The sequence below is a fragment of the Vanessa tameamea genome, chromosome 4, assembly GCF_037043105.1.
Source record: "Vanessa tameamea isolate UH-Manoa-2023 chromosome 4, ilVanTame1 primary haplotype, whole genome shotgun sequence".
NCBI classification, from domain to species: domain Eukaryota; kingdom Metazoa; phylum Arthropoda; class Insecta; order Lepidoptera; family Nymphalidae; genus Vanessa; species Vanessa tameamea.
Genome location: NC_087312.1, coordinates 5,159,936 through 5,183,787, shown reverse-complemented (window position 1 = coordinate 5,183,787; position 23,852 = coordinate 5,159,936). Strand labels below are relative to the sequence as shown.

General features: G+C 34.0%; 1 protein-coding gene across 3 annotated transcripts in view; it reads right to left on the bottom strand.

The window, feature by feature from the left end:
• Positions 1-23,852, bottom strand: part of LOC113394372 (inactive dipeptidyl peptidase 10) — a 114,163-nt gene that overhangs the window by 3,687 nt on the left and 86,624 nt on the right. For 2 of the 3 annotated variants that reach the window (XM_064220643.1, XM_064220642.1), the window contains exons 3-18: positions 11,461-11,697; positions 10,439-10,542; positions 8,762-8,960; positions 5,742-5,816; positions 5,167-5,219; positions 3,983-4,194; positions 3,650-3,870; positions 3,426-3,529; positions 3,144-3,273; positions 2,812-3,052; positions 2,665-2,734; positions 2,106-2,417; positions 1,826-1,975; positions 1,446-1,631; positions 1,172-1,329; positions 564-769 (exon numbers count right to left, since the gene is read on the bottom strand). In XM_064220643.1, the coding sequence (XP_064076713.1) occupies positions 564-769; positions 1,172-1,329; positions 1,446-1,631; positions 1,826-1,975; positions 2,106-2,417; positions 2,665-2,734; positions 2,812-3,052; positions 3,144-3,273; positions 3,426-3,529; positions 3,650-3,870; positions 3,983-4,194; positions 5,167-5,219; positions 5,742-5,816; positions 8,762-8,960; positions 10,439-10,542; positions 11,461-11,574 (2,535 nt within the window). In that variant the 5' untranslated portion in view covers positions 11,575-11,697. Of the gene's footprint in view, positions 1-563; positions 770-1,171; positions 1,330-1,445; positions 1,632-1,825; positions 1,976-2,105; positions 2,422-2,664; positions 2,735-2,811; positions 3,053-3,143; positions 3,274-3,425; positions 3,530-3,649; positions 3,871-3,982; positions 4,195-5,166; positions 5,220-5,741; positions 5,817-8,761; positions 8,961-10,438; positions 10,543-11,460; positions 11,698-23,852 lie in introns of all 3 variants that reach the window. The other variant, XM_026631657.2, reaches the window with a different exon arrangement.

Below are 23,852 nucleotides of genomic sequence, written 5' to 3'. Positions count from 1 at the left end.
ATAAATATATATTTTCTATAAACTTTTTCTTTATTTATACGATTATATAAATTAAGTTTTAATAAAACTCGAATTCTGACAAAACTAACTTTCTTCACTACCAAAGTTACAAAGCGCCGGGATTATCCGTTGCAATGTTTTATATTTATATCGAAGAAATAGTAATTAGATGACCGGTTAGGTAAATAAAATAATCTTGCTATTATATGCTAGGTGCTGTCGCAGGTAACGTAATCAAACAGTGACAGGCAGTAAAGGACACAGTTTTATCCAATGTTAAAAAAAGTCTACGCCGCGGTAGTATGTATGCGGTATATTGAATCAAACAGTCAATGCTATGCACAAGTTCAATTATATGTAATCAAAATTTAACTATATTGTGACACCCCGATGGTGCTGTATTGGAGAGGCCTATATCCAGCAGTGGACGAATGTGGGCTGATGATGATGGTGCTGATCCGGATTTAAACACGTTTTTCGGTAAAGTGTTGCGTGTAGTACCAGATATTTGTAATTTAAAATGACTAGCATATATTTATATCCATATAAATGATAAATCTCACTTGGTATCGGAAGAGCACGCCGGCGTCGGTGAGCGCGCGCGCCAGCTGCAGCGCGTGCGGGTAGGGCGCGCTCATGTCGGCCATGCCGTGGATGAGGTAGAGCGCGTGGCGCGGCACGTGGTGCGCGCGCTGCGACGCGTCCGCCTCCACGTAGCCCTTGTAGTTGATAGACGGCATGCCCAGGATGCGCTCCGTGAACGCTGCGTCTAAAATGTGCACAGCATTTTGTTATATATGCAAATTGGAATAACTAGTATTACAGAATCATATTTCTTCAACAAGAAAGGATCTTATATTATCCATATTTTCTATGTGTCTTTGTAATATAGTTAATTAATTATTTTTATCAATACGCAACAATATTAATAAATAAATTTAGAACGAAAGCAAAGTTTTAAAAATGAGCGAATTACTTTAAAAATGGTATATTTTTCAACGACAAAATTGTGTAGAGAGGATTGCAAATCAGTTAAAAGTTGAGAGCCAAATGCGTCAGTAAAGTACACTTAAAGCTTTTGCGTTTGATGTATAAAGTGAAAGAACGAACTTGATTCGTTAGCTTTAGTTTATTGGTGAGTTTATATTTTAGAAAATATCGAAACGCTTACTGTAATACAGCCAGTCCGTTATCGGCGAGACGGCTATACCGCACTTTAGCGTTGATTGTTGAGAACCCAAGAGCATCGCTGTCACGTAGCCGCCGTATCCCCAACCCCAAACAGCTACACGTGTTACATCCAAAAATTTGAAGGTTTCTAATAAATATCTGAAAGTTTAAAATTAAATATTTTCTTAAATTGTATAACATGCTCTTAGGTAAATATAGTAAGGTAAGTGATGTATTTAGAAGCAGTTATACTATAATTTTGATTATAAACGTGCCTAATAACAGCCAACTGGTCAGCCACCTCGACTCCACCGAGGCGACCGCGGAGCAGTGCTCGAGGAAGACCTCTTGCTCCTGCTACGTCTAATTTAACGTAAACTACGTCATTACGTGAGGACATATACGTTCCCCAGTCTACAAGGAACTGGTCAGTTACTTGTTGACTTCCAGGCCGCCCATCCCTGCAATAATAATTAATGTACTATAAACCGATGTCATATTCTAATCACTTATTAAAAAAAACCTCATTCCATAATAATGTTCAGACCCATATCAATGCCAAAATTGTTAATATCGGCACGCTGGTACTTGTTTTGGCATATTAAATAGTAATCGAATCAGAAATAAATATTCTAACATAATTAATATGTCTTACACATGAACGAGAACTGGAAAGGCAGCATCACGAAGTTCCTCTCGCCATGAAGGCGGAAGGAATAGTTGAACTCGGGCTTTGGACCCACTACTTAACTGCACGTCAAATGATCTTCTCGTTGGTAATGCCAACTCACGTAATCGTACTGATCTGAAGATTGTAATGAGGAAGTCGTATTAGAGGGCATATATTTATACCAATTTAAAAAAAAATCTCGTTCGTTTTTTTTTAAATATTTTAAGATGAATATAATAATTGTTCGGAATGTAACAGATCTCACCTATAAGGCCTCGTATCGTATAATATTCTTTCTAACTTATGTGTTCTAGCGTCATGAAGTCCAGCAAGCGGTGGACCAGGGCCCATACATTCAAGAACATAGTGCGTTATTCCTAGCTTTGGTTTCGCAGGAGAGAATGTGGCACTCCAGAAAGTGCAATTTGCGTAATGCAAGCGAGCTGGCCACACAGCTAGCTCGCAAGTTAAGCAACGTGGCTCTTCTCGCTCAGCGCGGGCCCTAACGGAGTTGCTTCCTCCACCGTAGCTCGGATCTCGCACCACGTACACTTGTCTCTGTCCCGGTCTATCGGCACTACCTATAATAGAAATCATTTTTCAAAACCACAATTTAAATGGAACAAAGCTCAAACCAAAATCCACAAATCTGACAGCTTACACAACTCCAACACACTTCTAATACACAATATAAAATAATATGCTTTTTGGAACTAAAGAGACAATGAGCTAAGCAAATAAGGTGAACTAAATGACATCAGGTTAGTAACTGAGGCAACTGCACTATTCAACAAACACCACTCAGCTGCAATGAATTCTTATACTTAATTCGATTAGCTTCGGTGGCCATATCGGGTTCCTGATTATGTGAGTGAAACTTTTCGTTGTCAAAACCTTCAATAAAAGAAAAACGAATATATGAATGTACTAAAATAAAAATATATTTAGTATCTAATGGTAAATATTCTTACCTAAATAATAAACTAAATGATTTTCCTGATCCCACGCCAGGATTTTCGCGACTTCCACTTTACCGTGCGATAAAACAGCCATGCGCTGGCGCAATACATCGACATGTTTTATATGTGTGTAGTATTGGCCTCCGCCTTCTTGTACTGCTGCTAGAAGTAAAAATGCGCTGCCATCTTCCGAATAGACAGGTTGTTGATGGACCTCTAGCCAAGGTTCATCAGTCGCCTTTTCAGAATGCGTCTAAGGAAAAAAAAACTTAGAATTATAAAATATCCAATATAAATTATAATATATAATATAATAATATTAAAAGAAACTAAGCCTTCGATACCTCTGTGCACGTCCAATTTGGTGCATAACAGCTGCTGTAAACGGTATAATTTTGAGCTCGGTTCATCCATACTACGCCAATGTGAGAGTTTTCTTTGCCCACCCATTGGGCTGATATGAGATAATATTCACTGAAATCGATAATAAATCATATACAAATAAAGTTATTTAGTTAAATTAAATATAAGTTTATTTTCGTTTCGACGTTGAATGCCACAATAACAGCATTTTAATTATTAATGTTTTAAATTATAGCTAGAAAAAGCAAAATAACTGCTCTTACATTCCATCTAATGTACTAGGAGGCTTGACTTCCCATTTGGGAGGTGAAGTTACATTTTGAACCGCTATTATCCATAAAGTCACTTGAGGTATGGAGCTGCCAGGCTGAGAATTAAAAAGTATTTATCAGACAAATATGCATTACAAAAATAAATAACTACATATTAAAATAAATATATTTTTATGTCAGTTACTATAGTTTTGAATTTGAAGACTCATATTTACCGTGGGATATCTCACAGTAATGTGATCAGGGAAGACAGATGGAATACTGTTGTTGAGGGTCGGGAGCAGGAAGCCTGATCTGGACGCACCAGTGCCACCTATCCCTTCGGATATGTGAGGAAATCTCAGCTCCGACACCTTGCTGTCGTCATATTGGACGTACAAAACGAATGTGCCGTCTGTAGATCCCCAAGTCGCTGATGCTGTTTTTGTCACCTCCTCTGTTAGGAACAAAAAAGTTTTGTAGATTTAAATTTAATTCTTGCAAGAAGAACGTTTAGCAAATAGTAAATTATTTTGCGGCAACTGTCCCTATAGAATTGGTTCACCAACCTTGGTATAACCAATCCGATACTCCATTGTACACGCGACCCGGACTAGCATCGGTCGTAAGACGGAGCAGAGGTGCTCTCCGAGCTGGGGGTGCTGGTCTGGCGAGGACCTCGTTATCTGCGACGAGCAATAGTGCGCCCTCTGTACCGAGCCATGCAGCGTGCTGCCATTCCCAACTGCTTTGACCTTCACCGAACAAGGGGATGTGGTGGCTAAGAAAAACAAGGTTTTATTTAAGGGTCGATTTATTAAAACTGTTATCAAAAAGCGTATTTTAAAAAACTAAAATAAAATAAATTGTGAAACAATTTTAATTATTTAGGTATTTAAATTTCGCAAAGATTTGAAAATAGTCCTCTAAAAAAGGTGTAGTACAGTTCTGAAACAAATTTATTTAGAAGTAAGTAAATAAGTCTGCTTTAAAGAAAGGTCTTTGTAGAGGAACTTGAAAACAATAAATCTCGACTGTAAGTTACGGGAGACATCTTTTTACTTTTCAACTTAGCTTAAACATTATATAAATGCGCATTGAACTTCCTTTTGTCTTTCAATTCTATTTTAAATATTAAAATATGATTAAAAAATAGATATTATATTTGAAACATGCTGAAACTTTTAAAAAAAATGTTCGTTCAAAACGTGCATTAAAACTTCTGAAATCAAATAAAAATCTTAAACTTCAAAGTCATGCCGCATTGTTATTTTTTTTCTCACCACATGTCGTATAAGAATCGTTTCACGGTAGTTCGTTCTTGCATCATGCAAAACGATATTCTTAAGTACACAAAGACATTATTCCACTCATCTTAATAATACATTAAATAAAGATACTTATTATATATGTTAGAATTAATTCTTACAATTAATTCGTACTTATTAAAATTCTCGCTCGTTTATAGAGCGGAAGAGCCTTTCGAGCGACTATTGAAATAACAGCGCCCTTTTACCTCAGGGCACCGACGGCACCCTCTTTATTTCCATCCCCTCTAAACATGTAGCCATATCATATAGTATTTAAAAATTAAATTTACATTTTTAAATATACCAGTATTCTATGAAGCTTTAAACACAAATAACTAACACCCATAAGCATATCATAAGCAGCTAGAAGCATTTTCAAGGCACATTTAAAATAATATTAAAAATCTACAAAACGATAAATTAGCACACATGAAAAGTCTTACTCATTTGTGACGTCATAAACTGTGTAGTGTGCCGTGAAGGTTCGTCGATAAACCTATAACATAAATAGTGTCGTTTATTTGCAAAATTAATCTTCCGTTATAATATTACCTTTGGGTACAATACTTTATTTCTGTTTTCCACTTAAGGGTCGAGTGAGCTAGTGTAATTACAGGCCCAAGGGACGTAACATCTTAGATTTTATAGTTGGCGACGCATTTTCAGTGTCAGAAATAGTTTATATTTATTCACGGCTTAGTCGTTGGTCTAGTAGGTGATAATGGTTTGATTCCGTGTTCCTGGAATCAAAACTCCGGTTGCGTTAAGAACAAAATATTGAGAAAACTGTTAACGCTCTCAAGTAGGGCCGTTAGTGCAGGAATAATGCTGAATTATGGAAGTGAGAGAAAACACAGTGCACCTGTGCTTGCATCACACCTCCTGTGCATTTGGGTATACCGAAATTTAGGCAGATGTGACCACTTACCATACGGCGGTACTAATCCGGTATTACTATACTGACATTACAAGTAATGAAAAATAATTTAACTGATTTTTACGATTTGTATAAACATACCTCCTTGATATTGTGTTGGAACAACACATAGCGAAGGTTTGGAGAACACTGATATCCGCGTACATTGAGCTGCCTCTGGATGTATAAACGATAAATAGCATTAAAAACCGTACCATTACCTTATATCCTGTTAGTATAATATGCGTGAGTGATGTTCAGTTTATAAAAAAATATATTATAAAATTTAGAAAGCCAGATTGGTATTACATAACTTAGTAAACTATTTTCGGGATATTTTATTTTATCTTGATAATTTAAGCATGAATTTTATATCACAGATGTTCATTTTATAGCCCAAACTCTACTCACTAGAATGTTTACTTTAAAATTTAAAATGATTTCTCAAATCCGACTTGTAGTTCTTGAGATTAGGACCGATCATAGGAACTATCCAGCGTAATAATATAAATATGATCAATCAAACATAAGTCCAAGTACTTTCGAATCGTCATTTTAAAAAAATATTTTATATTATCGACGCAATCACAATATTTTTATATTAATCGATATTTCTAATTTTGTCGTGTGTTCGTTCCTAAAATATTTATCTGATTATAATGAAACATGCAAAGTTGTCCTGCGAAAGCCCTGGCCCAAAAAAACAAGACTTTTTCCTTGTATGGTCTTCAATATAAATTATATTTATATGGACCTGTACTAAGCCGGGGCAGGGACATGTATACTCGTATATACCTCGTAACAAACAGCTTCAAATGGATTGCAATGATGCAATAGTGTTGAAGTACAGCTTGATATTTATGGAAGTTTTAGTAAGATTACAAAATATGTTGAAAACAGTGAGTGGATGATATATTAAAAAAAAATTTAAAACTAAATTTGTCACCAAACAATAATGGTAAATTTATTTATTTATGACCGTGTAAGGCAGGCAGATATGAGCATGCTATTTACGATGTCTTATGATATTAATATACGGTGTCACATCTAATATCATGTGGCTACTCGTAGCACGTCTTTGTAATATGCGGTTTAGCCGCAGTTTGTGACCGGTATTGGCTGCCAGCAGCCAGCTTACAGCACTGCGCACCTCGCACGATGCTAACAGGCAATTCAGGTGGGGAAATTGAATTTGCATTGTTTGAAACTACGGAACTTTGACCGGACTCAGTTTCAAGGAAAATTTACGGGATAATTTTAAGAGGCGCTTTAGCAATTCCCACGCTGCATAACATTAAAACTTTGTTTCCTAACTGCTCAGGTACGTCGTAAAATTTTAAAGTCTTTATTTTTATGCTTCATCTGACTGAATATTATTATTATTATAAAACAGCTTGGAATTCGTATTCGTTGGTTTTCATACAGGACGCCTTAATTGCATTATTTATGATTATTACGTGTATGTGATGAAAAAGTATATTTACATAGTCTGTTCCCGTTAGTTAACTTTCTTTTTATTTTTTGTAAAACGACAACTAGTAGTTCCTTGTGAGAGCCTACTTGAATTAATTAAATTATGGTTTCAATATATAGTAAATATTTAGCGAATATTATTACCAATATTTATAAAGTTTCAAAAAACATTGATATATTTTAAGATCTTAAAATTATTTTAGTTACTGTGATCAGAATATTTTTTGAAATTCTATTAAGATTTTTTTTTTTTTTATGAAAACCATATGTATGTATATTTATTAAATAACATTGACTTCTATATACTTAAGAAAATAATGTATTATTCGTTCTATAAACACACATATATAGACTATAAAACATTTAAATCGAATGAAAATGTTAAATGTAGAACTAATTTTATTTCCAACAAGTTGCAAATGAAGTTTAGATCAAGACATTTCTTGAACTGTGATTACTTTCTACTTTGTTCTTTCAGATATTGCGTTTGCGGTTCACTGTTTTAACTTCTTTACGTTTTAAAAACATTGTTATGTTCGAGAACTGACGAGTTTTAAAAATATCTTTTTCATATCTATCAAATTAATAAGAGTATTATTAGACAGACGGATAGTAAGTAGTATATTATATTAGATATTTTTGACTTCGTTTCTGTATATGTATACATATATATTTAATACCGTAATATCAAATATATAACGTAAAGATTTATCTACAGATTGTGATCCTTGTATTAAAAGTACCGACGTACAATTAATACAAAGATAAAATGATTTCGTTAAAACAGAACAGACAGTTTTACTTCACTTTAGAAAATATTATAATAAGTAATATCGACATTGATTTCGTGTTTAATAGTATTCGCGTATGCGTAGTTCCAAAAGAGACTTATTTTCGTGTCTTTTCTCGTACCATAAATAAATAATATTGCATAAAATACATCAATTTACAAGAATATTTGACAAAATTTATGAATATTTCCTTAATATTAATACGTTTTTGTTAGACTTTGTCTCGTGAAGTTGTAGAAGAGTCACTTGTTTTAGGTTGAAAAAATAAATAATATATTTTACTGTTTGTCATAAAATGTAATATTAGTAGTACATATTGAAGCTAAAATACGTGTAATTGTTTGAAAATCAAAAAATGTAATAATAAATTGTTAATACTTAGATAAAAATTAAAAAAATTCAACAATTAATCTTTAAGACACTAATATCTTTGTTATGTTATGATTGCATATTGTCACTTCGATAAAAGTCACTATCCGTTAATATTTCGATGTCATTCTAGTAATAAATATCGTAAGAGATTAATTTATTGTAAAGTATTACAATAAATTAATATTCACAAGTTCTTATAATGGTTCACAGAAGTTGAACAAGTGGTTAAAGTCTTTCCTTTTCTCTAAAGGAGAAGCTTTGCAGCTTCCGTTCCACTTCGATGATTCTGTGCGGTTACGCATGTCGTAGTATGCCATACAACAGATGCGTATCGCGAATCCTTGCTTCACTGAGCACGTGATGAATTATAAACGAATTAAGCACATTTGAAGTCAGGAGTGTATGCCTGGATCTAAAATCTTGCTTTTCACTTAAATCTAAGGGTTCTAATCTACTTGTCTATATATAAAAAAACATTATACTAACGAGAGTGTGATTCGTGACGAGTACAGTGAGGGAGTTGTTGAAGGTATCGAGCGCCAACAGACCGCCGTCGTCTGCTTGGTATACGAGCTGATGGGAGCTGACCCAAGTGGTGGGTAGTCGCTCGCCTGTCAAGTCTCCTCGCAAGAATTCGTCGAGTCGCATACGACGACCGGACCAGTAAAGTAACTCGTCCACATACCTGTTAAAAAAGATAGTTTTAGAGATTGCATCATTATAACTAATGTAATTCCTTTTTTTATTGGATGAGTAAGCGCATGAGCAAATTGGTCATCTGATGGTAAGTGGTCCCCACCGCTGATAAACATTGGCGCTCTAAGTAATAATAATCATTCCTTTCATAGCCAATGGACCTCCAACCTTGAGAACTAAGATGTTATGTCCTTTGTGCCTAAATTACGTTAGCTTACTCACCCTCAAACCGGAACGTAATTAGAATACTAAGTATTATATAAAGTGTAGTAATATTAAGTACTCTTTGAGGAGTAGGTTTGAAGCGCATACAGTTGTGGCAGAATTTCATTAAAGTTAGACATAGATTTCCTCACGATGTTTATTTCACCGACGAGATTGAGATGAACTATAAAAACGAATTTATCACTTTTAAATTCAGTGTTGCTTAATTGGTTTTGAACCCGCAACCATCGGTTAAGTTAAGCTCGTGTTCTAACCACTGGAAAATGACGGTTCGACAGCAGCAGTAGTAATGATTTATTTGTTGTATTTCGGTGCCCCAGGCCGTATTTCTAGAAGGGAAATTCCGCGTGTGAATTATGTCCGACGTATAACATCGCAAAGCGATTTTCACATGCGAACTTGCATGCAATCACACATGCTACGTCACTAATATCGGATACGAGGTACGTTGGATGTACCGAATGGCAATAAATATATATGATGTAGTACATATGTAAGAAATAACGTCGGATATAGTGAAATCGCAGTAGCCAACTATACGTGCGCAATGCGGTTGTGAATTTTAAAGTATGTTCTGGTTACTATCTTAATATGATATTATTTAGTATCTTTTTGTCCTCTGTTTGTGAACTGAATTTTTTTGTAGTTATTGTCGAGCTTTGAAATCGAATTGAAACAAGAGTATAAAAAGAATAATGTTCGACACTTGGAAATTCGGATATGTTTTCCTTGGACCATTTGAAAGATTTTGAAATATTTCATAAATTAAACAAAATTCAGCAGTGACGATGAAAACCGACTTACACTGGTACGTTGATACGCTGTAGTGATATGTTACTCTTATTATTATTATATTAATTGGCGTATATTACCTTCTGACATTTTGCGATTGTGTTCTACGATGAGATTCTAGTATGTTTTTACAGAATAGCTCCACATCAAAAATGAATTAATTAACATTTATATTAAAGATAAATCTGATGATATATCTTACTATACTTCTTAAAGAAATAAATTATATTCTGCCTTGTAGTGTATATTTGTAACTAAATTATTTTGTTCAATGTTTAAAGAAATTATGAACAATATTTTATTCAACCGTCTCGTTTACATGCCCGCCCATGTTAAACATTTTTCTAATGGTTATATAACAATATTTTGAATATTATTCGAGCAAATGTATTACAAATATAATTTAAATGAAAATTGTAAATAGTGACATTGTAGTAAACAGTAACTTACCCTAATAAATATATGGCGGTGACGATACCAGCGATCACAAAACTGATGACCATCAACGAAAATATGATGCTTCTCCAGTTGTGCCCATCTCCCGGGTATAGATCCTAGGGGAAAGTCATCAAAATGTTATGAATTATTCATGCTGGGCTATTGTGTCCTCGTTTTTGAATAAAAGGTTTGAAGTTTTTACCATCACGCTGCTCCAATGCGGATTAGCGGACACATTCGGCCGATCATATCATTCGATACGTGCAGACATACTCACGATGATTGCTTTACCGTCATATACGAAATGAATTATTATCATTAACATAAATGAAACAATTAAAAATTAAATGTTAAGACTCATGTATTCTAAACAACGGAAAACCTTGGCTCTTATAAAATAGTAGTAGATTTAGTAGTTTTATATTTATGTGTAAAATGTTGCATTTTAATTTGATTTCAACAAAGTTTATCCGCTCTTAAGCGTGTAGGTGCGGCTGCGGACAAACACTCGCGGAGAGAGGCTCGCAGCACGAGGACTTATTTCGCAAGGACGGACGGTAAAACCAACACTTTTCAAGCAACATTTTATAATTGGCACTGACGAAGTGGTATTTAAAATTATGAAGTATTTTTGCTGTGTTCCTTTCTATATTTAATTTTACTTGAGAATTGTTTTAAGAAAGTTTTAATACTATTTAAAGTTGATCGGCATTTATACCGTATTCACCAGTTTAGAAATTGTACTGTCTAAATAGTCTTTCTTTATATACATATAATTATTTTCACTAAAGATAGAAGATAGAGAGAGAGAGAGAGAGAGAGAGAGAGAGAGAGAGAGAGAGAGAGTTATCTCAATTCTCTCTGCTGAATATTTTAGGCGGCGATATTTTTTAGAAAAAACATCTGCACCAAAAAGTACTATGGACTTTATTTTCAAATACACAAATTATTTAATTGTATATCAATTACGTTAGCACACCGTTGGAACATATTCTAAATAATGTATGGATAAATTAATATCGAAAATAGTATACCTCTTCTTTCGCAGATTTCGGGTCGGCGACCTGCAGCGTCTCGTCGGGCGGGAGGCGCCAGGAGCCGCCGCCGCCGCCGCCGCCCGAGCGGTCCGTGTGGCCGGTGGCGTGCATGCGCCGCCGCACCCGCCGCGCGCGCACCCGCCACCGCGCCGCCCTACGCGCCCGCGCGAACCCGCACCGCCCGAGCGCCCGCGCGATTCGCGCCACAAGAACGCGGCGCACGCACCTCCATCACTGTTGACAAAAATATTATATTAAAATGTGCATTGACTGAATAAAGAGAAATATTCGTTTTTAGTTTATTTCCTTAACTTTATGTAATATATACATATATAATAATGTAATTATTAAACAATATGGAATATTAAACCACTTAATGTTTGTAAACATTGAACGTATAAAGATTTACACGATTACACTCGATCCAACAACTATAGTATCAAGCGTTTAGAGCATATTTTTAGACAAATGAGTATTTTTGATCAATGTTATAGCATATTGTGAATACTTGATACTGGTATTTAATTGTGAGAAGATCACGTGTCTGTAATAAAACGTCTCTGACTGACAACACATTCCTCAGCCTTGTTTATGTGAATACACAGAGAAAATCAATTAACTCTGTATACAAATTGAGAGCAGTAGACTTAATTAGTCCGAGGGGTGCGGTCGCTATCTAAACAGCTACCCATTAAAGGTATTGCGTAGCTTCGCAACTGAATGGAAAAATTAAATGTACGAAAGATATTTTAATATCAAGGTAATATTTAAGGTACTTAAATTATGGGTAGTGATATCATAGTCATTATTACATGTATGTTTAATATGTGAGTTAATATGGTGTAAATAAATAAGTTTTGGTATAAAGATTTTTTTTTAAATAGGTTTGCAGATCGGCAATTGGGCCACCTTATGGGATGTAGTGCCACTATTCATAGACTTGGGTACTGTAAGAAATATTAACAATCCCTTGCATCGTCGAACTAAGATGTCATGTCTCTTGTGCTTGTAGTTTTACTGGGTAGCTCATTCATCAAACCGGAGCACAACACTTTGATGTTTGACGGCAGAATGTGTAATAATTACATATATTGTGCACTAAGCCCTACCGCTAAGTATAGGTTCTAGGTCAAAATTGCACTTCATTGGTGATAGCTTTTTTTAATTTCCATTTAAGATGGTATGGATATTGTTTTTGGGGTTTTAAAGTGTTCTACCCAAGTATTCTTGATCATTATTTCCGTGTATTTAAATTCTCAGGAACCAAATAAGCAAGTCTGATTGCTATATATGACATCCTCGCTGCCCTATCGGTCCGTTTATAAGGCTGATTAAGTAATAAAAATAGTGTCTGTGAATTGTAAAATATGTAAATCTATTATTACCACTAATTAAAAGAGTTACCAACGAACACGAAGATACCACTAGACAAGTATCTTTCTTTTTTGCTGGATAAAGACCCTAAGGACGGGTTTTGCGGAAATCAACTACTAAACAGATCGCGGGAACGTAAAAGATAAAAATCTTGTTTCGTATCTATAATTTGAACTACTAAGAATAAGACTTGGTTTTATAATTAAGACATTTTTATGTTATTTTTTATCTTAAAATAAAATCAGTAATGAAAAACTCTCGTGCAAAATAAAAAAAATATGAAATGGAAACCAATGCCAGTGGCGACTGTCTTGGTTTCCTTTATCTCTTTATACGATTAAATTTTTTTGAATTTATAATTGTGAATAAATATTTAAATTACATTATACATATCAGTGAAAAGTATAATAATAATTATTAACAACAATTTTGATACGGTAGATCAGTTAATTCATATATCCTCTTGTATGTTATTTATTACATATTTAAATATGAGGAAATAATAATATTGGCTAAAAAATGTCTTAAGAACGCATCTTAAACAAGCGAATCTCGTGTTCCTATAATGTTAAATATGAAGCTTTGGAAAAATATGACATTTGAAGCTGACTATTAATAGAAGTTGCTGTTAACTATATGCTTCCTATCAGTTTATCAAAAAAATCTTAGCACGAACAGACCAAATCTATTTTGGAACACAAATGTGACAAACGCAAAAATTAATAGTAAACTATCTAAATATTTACATTTTATTTTTCTAAATTAGAGCGTTATTAATAATTTATATATAACAATTCTAAGCTTAAAAAGGAAATTATATAAATATGGAAAACATATTGAAGGCGAAGGAAAGAATCATATAATTCCTACCAATACGAATAGGATCAGCGTTATGGAAAACCTCGAAACGTCCATGTCACAAGTAACATCTATTTATCTTTTATCAGTTCATCTTTAATATCATGAATACAAAAATTATTGAACGAAATATGTTATCGTTTATAATAACAAATATGCATTACGATATGGGCACTATGCCCGTAGGTTAAGTGGCGACACGAGAAAATAAAAACGTGTGGATTTGGCAAGAATAGTGCTGACACACATTCCTTTTTTCTGTGGTGTCGACCAGACCAGAGTGTTAATTGTACCGAGCGGGTAGAAATCGCTGCGAGAAAGCTTTAATGGTTTTATCTAGTCCAAAAAATGTCGACGCTCCTGTAATAATTCACAGAGATTCACATCTGAGCCGGAACGTTAAAAAGTAAGCGAGTTGAATATTTAAATGAAAAACCGCGGTGAAAATTGAATATACTAATGATTAATATATTATATATTAATATTACATATTTTAATATTAAGTTGTTATACTCTCTTAATCTCGTTAAAGTATAAAGTGTGTCGAGGTAGTGGATGTTGTGTGTAGAATAAGTTGGCAGTTTGACTAAGATTAATTGGGTGCAACGGACGAACTCTCCAGAGCGAGGAGATGCTTACATCTATCGGATAGTTAATAACAGTAGGTCTTTCAATTTACAAATTGTCATATTTAATTTTTTACGAACGATCTCAAATCTCTGAGGACTTTTCGAGACGGAAGCTGCATTGCAGATGTTGGCCTCCTGAGCAATGAAATAATAATTAATATTTTCTTTGGACGAAATATATAATTGAAAATTATTGAATATGTTTCTCGAATAAAACAACAAATTTAACAATTAACGATGTCCAGGTTAAATTAAGTTTTTTACTTATAAGCACATGATAATAATATCGTATCAAGATTTTTGCAAGTTTTCAAATCATATTATAATACAATAAATTATATCCTCGGTATATATGAGTGACTATTAATACTTGCGTCCTACTATACTAAATACAAAAGTCTTAGTTAATCTCTAAAACAATAATAACTATTATATAAAAAGTATTGGTGTCATGAAAGAGCGTTATCATTTGTATTTTGAATATAAACATTAAAATAAAATAGATCATATTTGAATAGCGTTTATTTTTAAATTGAGTTTTTTTTTTTCACTTTGGTTTTATTGAACTTTATAAAAGGTGAGATTTTGTACATGAAAAAACGATGAAGTTGGCAAACGGCCAGTCCAATTAATTGAGTCTTTAGTATCGGCTCTGCTTGACTAGGACGCCGGATGATGATTTAGTTCAGCCTATAGGAACATTTATTCTGCCTTGGAAACAAAATTTACTTCATAGCGTATAAGTTTTTAATTTTAAAGAAACTACAACATAAAATCTCTACTTATACGTTTACCTTTAATTTTGGATTTTTATTGAAATATTGATGTTGTTACCTTTACACATTTTCTTATTTTAAATTTTTAAAGTAGGTTAGTAATATATTACTCAATCTAAGCCTATGAATGAGATTTACGATGTAAGTTTCTTTTTGTAAATTGTATTTATTATATAATACCAATTTATTTATTTATTGGTATGTAACTTACAAAGTCAGTATATAAACAAGTCTTGGAAGTAGATTCTAACTTACTACTGGCTTCGTGTAAATGGTGCCGCAGCCGCATCGGCGCCGGACCACAAGTTTATATTATATGAATAACAACCGCGAACGGGCCGCGTACGGAACTGCCGCTGGCGTGCTACTATTTCGTGTAAGTATATAATACGATAGTCAGCGTAATGACGTATAAGGGCTTTTTCACATTGGTGTTTTTGTTTATATATTTTTTATTAATTTCTTTCCATATTCTGAAAATATATCTTCGTCATGTTTGAACTTTTCAAAACAAAATTATAATTAATATTGTTTTCCCTCCAAACGAAAACGAGATGCTTTTTGTAAATATATTTTTTCAGTTTGTGTATATTTGCTCGGTTTTTGTTGTTTTATTTTCGTTTTCATATTTTCTCTGTTTAACTTAGGATTGACTTTAGTTTATTTAATTTGTGCAAATATAATGAATTATTAATAAATAATATGAATTATTATTACTAGTACCAGTGTTGACAGTATGTACACATTTAATTATTGGTCTTTAAAATAAGGCATTACTAATATATTGTCCTAATGGGCTGTGATCAGTACCTACTGTCCAATGCGGGTATTTGCAATGTACTCGTAGCGTCATTTCGGCGTCAGTGTGTATTTTCACCCACGAAGGCGGTATCGGCGTGCCATAATGAATATATTATAATTTGTATATTTTTTGCTATATTTGTTTCTATGTTAGATATCTTACGCACACTAAGACATCTTGTACACACGAGCATCACTCATACATTTGCACGGCGATTTCACCGTTGAGGGGCGCGCCTTCGTGATGAATATATCTATATACGAAGCCACTTTGATTTGTTTTTTGTCAAGTTTCATAAATACACTTGAAAGATTGATTAAGCTATAATGTCAATTATTTGAGTAAAATTCTTTACAAGGCTAACGAGTTAAGGTATCAATATACAAATAAATACGGTAATATGGATCTAACTTCGTTGTTCATAAACTAACTGTCACATTTGTGAAAATAAAGTGTTATTCCATTCGTCTCGACTGAAAAAATGATAAATATAAATAACCGAAGCGCAGGAGGGTGAAAATAATCTTCAAAGCAACTCATCCATAAGGGTGTTAACATAAATAATAAACATAATCAGCCTGTAAATTTCCCACTGCTGGGCTAAGGCCTCCTCTCCCGTTTGAGGAGAAGGTATGGAGCATATTCCACCACGCTGCTCCAATGCGGGTTGGTGGAATACACATGTGGCAGAATTTCGTTGAAATTAGACACATGTAGGTTTCCTCACGATGTTTTCCTTCACCGCCGAGCACGAGATGAATTATAAACACAAATTAAGCACATGAAAACTCAGTGGTGCCTGCCTGGGTTTGAACCCGAAATCATCGGTTAAGATGCACGCGTTCTAACCACTGGGCCATCTCGGCTCTCTAAGTCGGCTTATAACTGACCATTTAAGGGTGTTTACGAAAATAAATATAGCTGTATATATTAGTTATATTTATTTTCGTAAACACATAGTTCTTTAAATAATATTTTATATTTAATATAATTATTGGCCTACGTGTATCGTCTATTACCTGCAAAACCCAGCAGACTTTATCGTACTTGTATTAGTGTGTAGACAAGATGTCAAGCCGATCGGTTAAAAGGTAGAAAGGGATAGACGTTTATGTACTGCAGTGCCAGCAATCGGCGTGTTAGAACAGAGAGGGTGGTATGACAAAATTGCCATGAAAACCATACATGCAATTTTATAAATATAAACAGTAAACAAAATATTCCCCACTGCTGGGCTAAGGTCCTTTCTTTTTGAGGAGAAGGTTTAAGAGCTTTCCGGAGTAGGCATCGGGGCAGCGTGGTGGACTATGCTGCTCCAATGCTGGTAATTTACTAGGTACCCGCCCCGGCTTTACACGGCTAGACTAAATCACCTCGTTTACATCGTAAGACATAAAGCTCCAAGTCGGCATATTTTTTTCCGACATCTTTAACAATCGTTTATTATTTGAGCCAATTTATACAAAACATGAATACATTGCTTTAGTGAAAACCGTACGTAAATCAACAGATAGACAAATGCGGCGAGCTGACATTGTTTCATAGATTACATCGTACTATTTATTGTAAATAGAAAGAGAAATATAAACTATATAATAAATAAACAGATTTATTTTAAGATTAAGTGACAAACGTACAAACACTCAAATTATTTGTAATATCAGTAAAATATAATTTAAATAAGTAATACAAAAAATATTCTATAATGATCCAATTCCAGTTGAAAGCCTCAACGATATGCAACCGAAGATTGATCAGCTTGTGCTTGTGGCGGCTGCGAGAATAGGCTTAGGTTCCAAGGTATGATGTGGCTACGTTTAGTCAAATCACTTTTTCAATACACTTACTTTAAACTGTGAATTCTCATTGGTCGCCCATTAAGTCATCGCCTGCGGTTGACCAATGACCGTTCAGATAAAATTAAAATAAGTTAATCTGACTTTGATCTCGTTTCATAACCTGAAGGTTAGTCATGTCATCGGCTAGTACCGCAACCTCAAAACCTAGGTATCTGACCTCCCGTTAAGCCAAGCGTAGCAACTCAAGACAGGCCAATAAAGCGGTCAAAATGTAAGCAAGTACCTAACAAAGTCACGTAAGACTTTCAAGGTGATCTTCAGCAGTGTATACGACCAAAAAGAAATGTAAGAAATCCTTTGCTGTTAATATTTGCAATGTTTTAATTTGTTCTAAAAATTTCTTGCGTATATCTCAGTGCACGAGTCTCAGAAAATATTTATTATAATAGTTACATATGTATGTTCTAAGTATGGAATACATAAACAAATATACTGAACGTTCATTGGTCGCCTTTTTTTCGTGATAGGTACCTGATGGAAAGTGACTACCACCGCCCATGGACATCTGCAACACCGGGGGGCTTGCAGATGCGTTGCCGGCCTTTAAAGAAGGAGTACGCTCTTTTCTTGAATGTTCCCTAGTCGCATCGGTTGCGATTAATCAATGGCATTCGGAATTATTAAACCAAATGTTTATTTATATATAATTTAAAAAAAAACCACAGTATTTATATTGATGTGTGACAGAAAATGAATGTACCATATAAGTACATCTCTAATATTCCTTTCTCTTAATGTTGTTAAATTGATGTTTTCTAACGCTACCCGTTTCCACGAATGGCGCTTCAGAGGAGAATTCATATAAAATGACGACTTTGCTGATCTATTCGAATTCTCATGTCATATTTAAATTCTCTTATCTCTCTTAAATGCTTTCGGCGATAATTAAAGACAGAGATAAAATTTCATGGTCTTTAAGCCAGCTTTAAGAGCTTCATTTTAGCATGGTATACGGCGGATTGTGGTAACTTTAGATTGGATAAGCAAAAAGTATACATCGAAGACTGCAGACAAAACATATGTAAAATTACTTATTTGCATGTGTAATAATACAAAAAAAATAATATAGAGAACTAAAGTTCTGTTATTTCCAAATTATTTCAAATACTATCAATTTGGAGCATATGAAATATTTACATAATGTAAATGGATATGATGTGTATTTGTTATATATTTTTAGAATATAGCTTACTCGTTTATTTACTTTACTTCTTAGAGTGGAGGGATGGGGCGTGCTGCCGTTTTAGGTTATAGGTATAAAAAGTCAATGTCCTTTTCTTTAAGGTTCAAGCAATTCACACCAAATTTCATGAAATTTGGTTCAACGGCTTAGCCATGAGCGTAACAGACAGAGAGACAGACTTACTGTCGCATTTATGATATTAGTATAGGTTATGTCAACGACCTCTTCTTCGCCGTCTTTAGCCGAAAAGAAAATTATCCGTCTGGCCGTAATCCACTGAGCGCTGCTAAAACTATAAGAGAACTCAAAACCTTTGTCTGTAACATTTGTAAATATCTTATTAAAATAAATTATAAATATAGTTACAATAATCTATTCTTATGTTTAAAAATAGGAGGAGAAATTAATGTTCCTAGTTACACACTATTCCTAATTAAAAAAACAATTATGTTATTTAAAAAAAAAAACTGATTCTGTGAGCAAAAAATAGCACTTCTCAATAAATTTGGAACAGTAATTTTATATACTCGTATATATTAAGATATTTGAATAAGCCTGAAATATATCATCCATTTTATAGGCCGCAATGGATCAGCGTGGTGGAATAAGCTGTTCATAATGTCGTTGGCTGAAAACCCATGCGAAGTTTTTATTATAATAAATTGATCCTATTAATAAAGCTGTTCGCTTAAAAATAAATTATTTAATAAAAAATTTGGCCATCTGTTGTAGGTAGGGCATTAGACGAGCACGTCTGGGTAGGTAACACTCACTGAGTGTGGCAGTGTAACTACAGGCACAAGGGACATACCATCTTTGCCCCACCATTGGTGCCGCATTGGCTATGTAAGGAATGGTTAATATTACTCATAGTCTATGGGCCGCCACGACCATCAAGTGGTCCATCTGCCCATCCGCCTACCTAAATAATAAAAAAACACAACCGTTAAATTGGAAACACAGAATTTTTAAGATAAAGTAAATAATTTTTCTTATTATCTTTATATATTTTATATTTTTACTTAGCTGTTGCCTGAAATTGTATGAATTATATTTAGTGATTGCAATTCGTTTTAAAAAGAATATTATAGTCCTTTGTTTGAAAATATTACTTTATTTCGAGAAGTTAATTGTCCACCGGCTTTGTTTCGGTGTGAAAAGCTTTCCGTGCTCTCTGAATCTTATCTGTTCAATATAGCCAGTAGGATTAGCACTGCCGCCGTGAAAAATTGTTTAACTGCGGATTGTAATAGACTTTTCTTTTTTTCTTTCGTTAAAAAGATTCTAGGAGAAATAAATTGGGCATATTGTCTATATATTTCGTAATCGTTGAAGTTAATTTATAAAAAATATTTTGTTGGATTATAAGTTTATTTAATTATCATAAAGGTTAATTCTTTTTTTACACTAACCAACCCAAATCAAGTAACAAGAACAGCAGCTAAAAATGGACCCATTATTAGAAAAATATATATTAGTATATATCAAGAACTTTTATGTGCTTAAATATGTTTTGAAGTAAAACTCATGAGTTTGAGTATGTTTCCATTTGTAACTCTGTAAAGCTAACGGGCTCTGATTTAAAAAGAAGTTCTTCAATTTTATTTTATCACAAAGCAGGTTATTAATGCAACCAGAGATGTGCTTGGTGTGAAAAACTCGAAGATAATTAAACCTCACGAGTTTAATATCGACCTGGATTTTCAGCCTTTGATTAGGATCTACGTATTATTTCTCATCTCCAATCAAAGGGTTGTCTCTGTTCTATCAATGTAATTAAAACAAGTTTCATAACAAAGTTTTTTATGTTACAGAAAGAAAAATTAAATAATATTTGTTAGGATTATGTAAGAGTTGATCACAACAAACGAATAAACCAATTAGAATCTTCTTTTTTGTTGTCTATAAATATACATTTGTAATTGAAAACAAAAAGTTTACCTTTCACCTTTAAATGTATGATAATATTGCATAAAATAACCTCGAAATTGATTTATTATTGAAAGATAATATTAAAATAATAAGATACACTGAGTGATACTGAAAAGAGTTGGCCACGGTCCAATCGTGTAACGTTATATTAAAATGGAATTTGCTATCTTTCAACTCAAAATATGGCAAGGTTTTTAAGCTCGACTCTGCAGGTTTTCTTTCATTCCTGGAAAGAAATATCTTCATAATTTAGTCTGGTCATTTCTCACAACTGTACCGCTCGTGTTGATTTTTCTCAACATTTTTATAGTCTTCCGCTAACTAGATTTTTTGTTGTTGTAATAAATTTGTGTCACGTGAATAATTCCTTCTGAAATTAGAACTTTTTAATTTTATATGAATTAAAAACAGTCGAAAGAGACTTAGTAAAATTGTTATTTTTTTTCCAGGAGACCATATTAATTTGCGATAAGTTTTATGTGAATGATTTCTATATTCGATAGTTTCCTATGAAAAGGTTTGAAATATGCCTATTGCGTCGTTAATTTAATTATGTTTTCTAGCTTACACGACTGCATATCACAGGGGTTCGTATTCCAGATAGAGAAGTTATTGAGTTTATAGTGATCTGATATTTTATTATAATTTATAATAAAAGGTGAACTGACGTTTTTGCCAAATTCGACATGACCAGTGAGTTGAGAAGCTTTACGTCGTTTCTGAAACACAGAATTAACAACGCCGAACTAAGGGAACTGCCCTTCTCCCGTTTCTTTCTGGACAATGACGGTTTCATAGAAGGAGGCCGCGGCTCTCCTCACCGATTCAGTTTTTTCACTCAGAGGAGACGCACGTTCCAACGAAGGACGCGAGTCTACTGATAGACTCTCGCATTCGTATTCGCCAAGATGTCCAAGGGCGGAAAGCGCACTAGCATAATGCACTCTACACTCCGCTAGGAACTTTGGATCTTAGTTCTGCAACGTCGGACGTCCGGCAATTGACATGGAGACAGCCAACTTCCTCCTTCAGTTCCACAAGATTAGGAAGCATTCTGTGCATGGAACAGCGTGTGTCAGCACACATTCTCGATCCGGAGAACTAAGCTCTCGAAGTGCTCTACTCTTCGAAGCCTCAGTGACCGTCGTGAGCGAGGCCTAGGCAGCTGGTCATATCAAAGTTCGAGTTAGCTACTAGACCATCTAGGCGTGCAAAGTCATAAAAAATAGCGCTTCGTAAACATAAATATTCGGTGTTCATTTCATATTTAAAGTCCGGTTGGATATACATAGAGTTACTTGTATAATAGTATTTACTTTATTTTTATTCAGATAAATTATATAAAGGCATTAACATTTCGAGTTACAATAAAACCTTTTAGTTCCGCGTTGTTAATTCTGCTATTTAATTTATTCCTCTTTAATATTGTTTTTAACGATTTCAATTACGTGATAAATAAAACTGGCGAAGCTCGTCATTTTGTTACTATTACATTACTGCTACTGACTGACTACCAGAGACTGGTGAAACTAATTTTGGTAATTATAATGTTATATGTCCCTTGTGCCTGCAATTCAACTGGCTCACTCACTTAAGTAGTGCTGTTTAGCAGTAGAATAAGTGGTGAGTAAGAGATCTACCCAGAAAGGATCGTAGAAAGCCTTAGTTCCAATTACTACTAAGTAGAAATGATGAATGAATGAATGAAGATCTGTAATGATATCTTTTTTGACGCAGATGTATATAGAGCAAGCAAACATATTTATTAATATTCATTAAAAAATGTTTGAAACCTTCTCCTCAAAGGGAGAGGAGGCCTTAGCCCAACAGTGGGAAATCTACAGGCTGTTAATGTAATGTATTAAATATATACACAAAAAACATAAAGCTGTTCCAGACCTTCTATAACAATATTATTTAGAATGAAATTTTGATTGATTAATGATTCATTAACACATCATAATTACATTAGTGTCTATATAATTACCTAGATCTGTAGAGAGCTATTATAACATAATTGGTATGCAGATTAGCTCAACACCTTATTAACAGTAAGTATTTACTATTGGTTTTTATTAATTAATTTATTGTTATAATGTCGTCATTGCTATTAATAAAACAATATCCGATAATAATTATGCGAACTACGTTCAGGATTTATTTAGAGTGTATTAATTAATTGTTAAAGGTCAGCGAAGCGAAGGTAAGCGAAATATAACGTAAAATATTTGATAACTACTAAATAGTTGTTCAGTATTATGATAACGTGAAAAAGATGCACTATAGCTATTGAAAGAAGTTTTTGTTTCTTTTTTCAAAAAACAGTATACTAGTCCATTCAATGTCCTGAATTATTTAAGGAATTACTAAGATTCCTATTTACCCTCCTTTTAAGTTTATCACATGTGTTAGGAGTGGGGTCGACAATAGCCCAAGGGATCAGGATCGATTCTGCGACTTTTAATTCGCTAGGCGGCTCGTAAACCATTGCGCTATTGACGCTTACTTGCCACCAGATTAAAGTTGCCCTTGCCTCGGAAGAATAATTAAAAAAAAAACAGTATACGCAAAAATGAATTTTTGCATGTTTGTCCTTTAAGCGTTCCTAAACTAACCATGAAACTTTGGTGAGTTTTTCGGCATACGACCGCGAAGGTTACTGGACTAATAAAAACAAGAATCTTTGTATATTTGCCCTTCAATATAAACGATTATAAAGATCCTAATTGCATGTAGGACGAGCAAACCTGATGGGTGTAGTTGTCACCAACCAGAGATGTTCCTTACAACGCTAATACGCCACCAACCTTGGGATCTAAGATGTTAGGTACAGACCTACAGAGTTACACTGATCACTTACTATATTGACTACCGGACTACCGGAACACTAATATTAATGTATGTTGGTAGAATAAGATAATCAGATAAGGGGGTGGTACCTATCCAGACGGGCTTGCACAATATGAAACCCTACCA